This window comes from Meleagris gallopavo, chromosome 27, assembly GCF_000146605.3.
Source record: "Meleagris gallopavo isolate NT-WF06-2002-E0010 breed Aviagen turkey brand Nicholas breeding stock chromosome 27, Turkey_5.1, whole genome shotgun sequence".
Classification (NCBI taxonomy): Eukaryota; Metazoa; Chordata; class Aves; order Galliformes; family Phasianidae; genus Meleagris; species Meleagris gallopavo.
This window is the reverse complement of record NC_015037.2, coordinates 568610-575534: the sequence shown is the minus strand read 5'-3', so window position 1 is coordinate 575534 and position 6925 is coordinate 568610. Positions and strand designations below refer to the sequence as shown.

Sequence of the window (6925 nt, the reverse complement as noted above, 5' to 3'; positions counted from 1 at the left end):
GTCCCCAGTCACCTGGCATTCAGCCTGAGTGACGTGCAAGCTGAGAGCCCTGGTTTTCTTTGTGCGAAGAAGCTATTACAAGTCTCACAGCTCAGTATTAAAGTCATTTTTATTGTCCATTTTCACAGTGAAATAAATCCTGGATACAACATCAGCCTAAAACAATTAGGGTGAAGCACCAAACACATATGCAAGAGCAGTGTGTGGTGAAACATGTTGCAGGGTATAACTTAGACCGTGCATGCTGCCTCCTTCATCCTGTCTGACAGCTGGAAGCTGTGCCGGGGGTTAATCTATTTCAAAACACGTCTGGGTTGCATTTAATTACCTATATCTTTTCCATGAATACTCTCAGCTTGAGCTGCTCCTGACACATCCTAGAAAATCTGAGGTGAGCTCTCTCAGGAAAATGCTGATGACAATTAGTTTAGCAAAGCAGATAATTAAGAGGTGATGGCTCTTTTGTAAAGATCTATCCCTTTCCTCTAGCTCAGTGGGTTTTTTATTGCATAAAATATTCAGCACTGTGGATTCATGGTCCAGAAAGCCTTGGTGCCACCAACCAGAACCACTTAGCTGCAGCTTTAGTGGAAACCTCAGATCCTATTAGTGATAGGCAAAGCCCTAAATGTGAGGTGGGAGATTGTGCTAGTGTGCAGGGAGCTGGGGAGGGTTGCATGGGAACCAGGAGGCAGCGTGCAGGTCTGCAGGATGCATTGACTCATCGGGTGAAGGTGGAATAATTGGTGTGATGAGCCCTGACTACAGCCCACCATCATGCTCTTCATTTTCTCTCCAGATGATTGAATGATTGGGAGACGGCAGAGATTCAGGTTGCTGGAAAGCCAAGTGCTCATGCCTGCACCACCACTGGGAGCTTCCTATCTATGGCAGCCCTGACGTGTCAGGTAGCATATAGCTGTTAGTGGGGACAACGTGAGCGTTAGTGGGGGGAGCTGGGAGCTGTGCTTAACAGAAATTCTGCAGTGGGTAAAAGGGTGTTGGAAAATGACCTGTGTGAGATATGGAAAGAGGTCTTGCATCCTGCTTCTCTCTTTGGGGCTTCCCTTGTCAGCTGCAAGTTATTTCTGTGTCAGTGGCCATGGGCTGGGCTGTTTTACCTGCTGCTGCTCGAGGGGAGGATGCTTCTCAGGAAGGGAGCTCTGCTCCGGCTCTGGGCCAGGTGCAGGGATTGGCACAGGGACCTCCTTGCACTCCTGCTTCTCCTGGGGACATGGTACAGGGTCAGTGTTTTGGACAGGGACCACCACTGGGATCTCTTTGCACTCCTGCTTCTCTGCAGGGCATGGGGTGGGCACGGGGACCTCTTTGCATTCCTGCTTCTCCTGGGGGCAGGGTGCAGGCTCAGGGTTTTGGACAGGGACCACCACTGGGATCTCCTTGCACTCCTGCTTCTCTTGGGGACACGGTGTAGGTTCAGGCTCTTGAACAGGTTCTGGCACAGGGACCTCCTTGCATTCCTGCTTCTCCTGGGGACAGGGTACAGGCTCAGGGTTTTGGACAGGAACTGGCACGGGGACCTCCTCGTGCTCCTGCTTCTCCTGAGGACACTTTGCAGGTTCAGGAGAGGTAACAGGGTCTTGCACAGGGATCTCCTTGCACTCCTGCTTCTGCTGGGGGACAGCTTCAGGGCAGACAGCAAGTACTGGCTCTGGCAGCTCTTTGCATTCTGACTTCTCTTGGGAGCATGCAACAGGCTCAGGCTGTGATACTGGAGGGAGAGTTGCTGGTAGCTTGCTTTGCTGCTGCTGCTGCTGCTCCTGGGGTGGGCACTCAGGTATCACGACTGCTGGTGCTTCTCCCTTGCCTGGTTCCACTGATGGTGCTGGCAATGGCTCTGTTTCTTCTGGATACTGCGCCACTACGACTGCAGTCACTTCTGTGACTTGGGCTTCAGACTGGTGCTGCTGAGGGCATGGGACAGGCTCAACGCTGGGCTCTGGCTCTTGATTTTCCTTTGAAATCGTTTTGCTCAGGCCAGGTGGGAGAATGATTTCCTGCTTGCACTGCGTCTGATTCAAAGACATCTTTGCAGGAAACAAGATTATCTGAAAGAAACGTCAGAGTGTTATTGTGTCTGCTGAACGAACTGCACTGGGATAAGAGTGAAACAATTATGAGAAACATTAATCATCTGCAAGACTAACGTTCTCTTAGCTTGCCCTTGGTTACCCAAGGCAGGTTGGCTCAGGAGGAATTATGATTTGCTCTTTCTTTTTCATCCTATCTCTGACTCTGCCTTATCTTGTTCCTCTGCTCTGCTCTGCAGTGTGGGACAGGTCTAGCAGAGGTAGAATCACTCCTTTGAAATCGGAGCTGATTTACACTTCAGAGCTCTTCCTCCCTGTTGCTTTGCTCTTCCATACGTGTTAACTCCCTTTCATTTCTTTCCTGGGGGACTGAGGAGAGGAGCTGGCAAATAACAGATCTGCTGGATTGATAGCGGTTTCAGAAAGTCAAAATAATCGTAATAAAACAGACTGCTAAAGACAAGCAATTTAAAAAAAAAAAAATACGGTGCATCAGAAAGTAGAAAACATGCATCTGGGTCCAACAGAACACCCCACACTGACAGAAATGAAATCATCTATTTTGTTTGCCCCTTTTTAAAATAGTTTCCAGATTTTTCTTGGAATTAAGGCCTCAGGGTGGACCTCCCTCGTAAGTAACATCTTTGTGTAGTGTTGGGAGCCTTAGAAGTGCCCATGTCACGGGTCAGCTCCACCTCAGTGCTATCACTCACTTCATGGTGATGTAATGGACCAAGGCTGCAGTGTCACAGTCCTTCCAGTTGCCATGGAAAGAATTAGCAGTGGTGATGCTGTCCTACATTTCTGGACTATCATCACTAGCATCACTCATAATGCATGTAGTTCACATGAATCAGGATAATCAAAAGGGATTTCTTCTCCCAGGATGTGCAATGTGCCAAATGGGTTCTCCTAAAGATTTATGAGACTCCCTCTCTTTGGTGCACTGCCGAAGCAGGATCAGGCTTGGCTGCCTGGTGCTGCGGCTCTGGCAAATCCCATGCTGCTCTTTTTCTAAGGGACACAAAGAAAAGGTTAAAATCATGGAAGCATGAATTGGAAGAGTTGTTCTTAAGTCCTGCCAAAAAGGACTGGAACCAATGCAGATCAAGTGTGTGTGCAAGTGTTCTCCCTTCCCATGGCACCTGCCCTGCTCAGCACATCTTCAGAGCAAATTGTTGCTCTCTTTTCCATCCTCCCAGATCATCCAGATCATTGTCTGATGCCCTTACTGTTTCCTTTCCTGATGGTATCTTAAGCCATGGATGACAGAGCACAGGAGGAGTAATTTCTCCCTTCTGCTCTATCAGCCCCTCATACTCACAGGTCTGTCTTTGGAATAAATAATTACCCAATGAAATTAAAGTTTAAAAAACTACCATATTATAAATAACAGTATCACAGAAAATGGATTGGGAAGGACCTTCAGTAGGCCGTTTAGACCATCCCTTTCCTTGAAGGCAGAATCAGTTACAGTTAAACCAACATAATTTTATCTAATTTCTTCAGAAAGGATCTAATTTAGCACTTAACTATCTCCGAATTTGCACACTATCTGAATTTGCCTTGCAGAGCCATTCCCATTCTGCTGGTCCAACCCCAATGCCCACAATTTTTCTCCTCTGTAGGAATCTTTTGCATGCTCAAAGTTACCAAATAAAGCACGTCTTTAAAGAGCCTGCCTACATTAAACCTCTGTGAGATTCTAGCTAGCATTAAATCATAAGGATCAGTATTCATTGACTTACCCAACCAGTCAACAGGGAGAAGTGCAAAGTCGAGTGGATGGAGCAGCGTGGAGATTTGGGAACTTTTATATGGTTTCAAAGCCCTGCCTTCTGGGGATGAGTCCTCCAGGTAATGAGCTCACTCTTTCACAACTGCCGTTGTGTGTTTCCTCCACAGACTTGTTTTACACGTAGGCAGTGTGAAGAGACAGCTATTTTTTTGTGTGCAGAAAGCATTTTGATCCCTTTTCTGGTTGATCTGAGCCAACGCAAAACTTTCTCTGCGAATAAAGGTCATTGCCTTTGGTTAACACTGTCACCACAGAACCACCGAGGTCTCCCATGCCAGCTAATGGTCTTGTCCCCATTTCTTAGGATGCATTTGTGGCTTAAGACCTGGGGATTGTTCCTATTCTCGACACCTGCCACCTCTTTTTCATCAATGAATTCTCTAAAGCGATTTCCTAGTCATTCTATCTGCTCATGATGGATGGGTTTATTTTTTTCCCATTAAGATCTCCATAGCTTTCATTCTTCCCTCATTTCAGAGCAGATTATTTCGAATGCATGTTGTCATCCATGGTATGGTTCCCAGCTAGCAAACATGACAGAAGTGGGACCTGCGTGTATCTTCATCTACCATATGAAGAGTAAAGGGACTTTTAAGAACATATGAGATTTATCACAATAGGATGGAACTGGGACATCACACTGGTTTGAATGCTAGGATGGTATTTGAGAAGAATGTTTCAATATAGCAGTGAGATGAAGGGAGTTTGTAGTGCATGCAGTGTATTCTCAGAGCGTTATTCCACGTTCAAAGTATATGAAGTGAAAATAGCTCACTGATGATTTCCTTCAGATCTCATGGTGCTGTTAGGATACAATCACACCATCCTCACCATTGAGGGTAGGGGCAGTTTGATCCCACACAGTAACACATCCCACACAGAGGTGAATTTCATCACATTTGGTCGTCTCAGCTCTATCTTTGTCTCCTCTCCATGGTTTTACCAGAGCAACTTATCACAGCACGCACTGCAGATGCAATCATTGCAACAGGCTGAGCTAGTACCCAACACTGCTGGGGTTCCCAGTGCAAACTCGCTGGCTCCAGCTGTGGTGTAACTTTCTCTGCTGATAATCATTTAGCAACTGAAGCACAGAACACCTGAAGTTTAGACCACGCGTTGTCTTCTGCCATAGCGTCACTTCACCCATGCAACTTCCTTTCTTGCCTCATTGCAGGTGGGGCTGAGCTGGTGCCTGGTTGGCTCTGGAACCTGCTGAGTTCTGGTTACCAGCAAGGGATGGTCCCAGCCTGTGATCTACCTGCATCTGAAGCCTCACCCATGCTCTACTGGCACAAATTGCAGCCATGGCCCCACTGAAGGCAGGAAGCAGAATGCTTTCCAGACACAGATAATCTGTCTGTCTGCTTTCTAGGTAGCATCAGGCTTCGTGGTTACCAAAACCCTTTGGCTGAGGTTGCTTTAGGACTACAGTCCTTCAAAGCAGGGCTATAGGAATACAGCAAGGGGGAATAAGGCCCTAAACCCTGAATTTTATAATGCATCCCTTAGCCTGGAGAGGACAGAGCAGCTGTGTTCAGAGTGAGACAGCACATTTCACTAGGTCAAATATTGCAATGGAGAAAAGCAAACGTGCAGGTTCAGGCCAGAGCTTCAGTAACCTTTGTTACAGCCATCGAGGAGAGAGAAATTGGGCACGTAGCACCTGTGTCCAGCACTGAGGCAAAGGCAGCTACAGGTGCAACCACCACGGCCCTGTGTTGAGACACTGCTTTCATTTAAGCAAGCAGTCAGCTTTCGGGAATATACAACCAATTTGGGTGCCAATTTTCCAGACTCAGCTTGCAACATTCCGTGAGTAAAGAAAATCACTTTCCATAGCTGGAGGGGAGACGACCTGCGCTGTGTCTGCAGACCAGGCGAGGCCGTCCTGACCTTCCGCCCTGGTTTGGATCCAGCTCTGCAGAGGCTCCAGAAGGTCATTTCATGTCCACGGTTGCAACCTCAGCAGAAAAATGATGGCAATTATCACTGGAGAGGCTCTGAACTCAGCCTGTGGATAGGGAGTGAATGTTTTTCACACCATAGCAAGATAATTGCTTTCCCCTTCCATGCGAATTGCACAAAGGCTATTTTTAGAGGCAAATGCCATATGCAGTGAAACCTGCCTTGCTCAAACCTCTGGGGAACTACGGGAGAAACGTGCATCAAGGAAAGTGGCCTGGCAGCTAATGTGGGCTCAGTTCCCGCCTGGCGGAGCCCTGGCTCTGCTCCTGCTGATCCCAGCTTCACACCACTAATTCCAGGCAGTGCAACACCACAGCTAGTAGAAGTGTCCTGAGCCCATCCTTCTTCCTAGATAGAAATTGCCACTGCAGGTTCCACTCAGCTTGTGGGGGTGCTGAGCTACCCTCAGTCCCCTGATGGTTTTACAAGCGCTAATCACATCATTAATTACTCCGGTCCCCAGAGTCTAAGATACCTGTTGGTGTGCACAGCAATTACACTAGCAGCTCCAAATGGATGTCTGTAACTGTCTGATGCACCATGGAGGTGTCTCAGTACCTCAGTGATCCCTGCTGCTATACTACTTCACTCTGAAAGAAAGGAGGAGCTTTCTTAGAAGCACTGCAGAGCACCTCAGCTCAGGAGGTGAAATGTGACCCTCCCCTCACATCCACAAGGGTGCTCGTTGATTTCTATCTATGCAGGGCTTGGAACCTTTGTGCACAGAGAAAACGATCTGCAGAAGCTATTGCTCTCCTGGATTTCACGTCTTGGTGTGTGATTCATGAGCTGCTCAACTGGATCTCCCAACGCAGGGCTCACCCTGATGGCTTAATTAGACACTGTTTCGTTAACACCCCATCTTGTTCTTCATTATTTTGCCTGTCATCACTTCGGGGTGGACACCTCGATTAGCTCATCCCATGAGACAAAAGACTTAATTACCAGTTACTGAGTTTCCTAGTATCGGTCTGTCTGCTGCCATCCCAGTAACTGAACCATCTACAGACTCAATCTTCCCCAGTCCCACAGGGATGGCCAAGCAGTCTGCACTTGGCTTTTTTTCCTCTGCCTGTTATTCCTTGAGAGACTTCTCTCATTTTTTTTT

General features: G+C 47.5%; 1 protein-coding gene across 1 annotated transcript; it reads right to left on the bottom strand.

Moving 5' to 3' along the window:
* Positions 1-97: 97 nt before the first annotated feature.
* Positions 98-3882, bottom strand: LOC104914413 (keratinocyte proline-rich protein-like). Its single transcript, XM_010723894.2, has 2 exons — positions 3800-3882; positions 98-2069 (listed from the first exon to the last, which is right to left on the bottom strand). Exon 2 carries the CDS (start codon positions 2046-2048, stop codon positions 1083-1085), a length of 966 nt encoding a protein of 321 aa, XP_010722196.1. The 5' UTR covers positions 2049-2069; positions 3800-3882; the 3' UTR covers positions 98-1082.
* Positions 3883-6925: the final 3043 nt, after the last annotated feature.

Excerpts from the sequence above, each read along its gene's own strand:
- LOC104914413 (XM_010723894.2), bottom strand. The coding sequence starts at position 2,048 with ATGTCTTTGAATCAGACGCAGTGCAAGCAGGAAATCATTCTCCCACCT.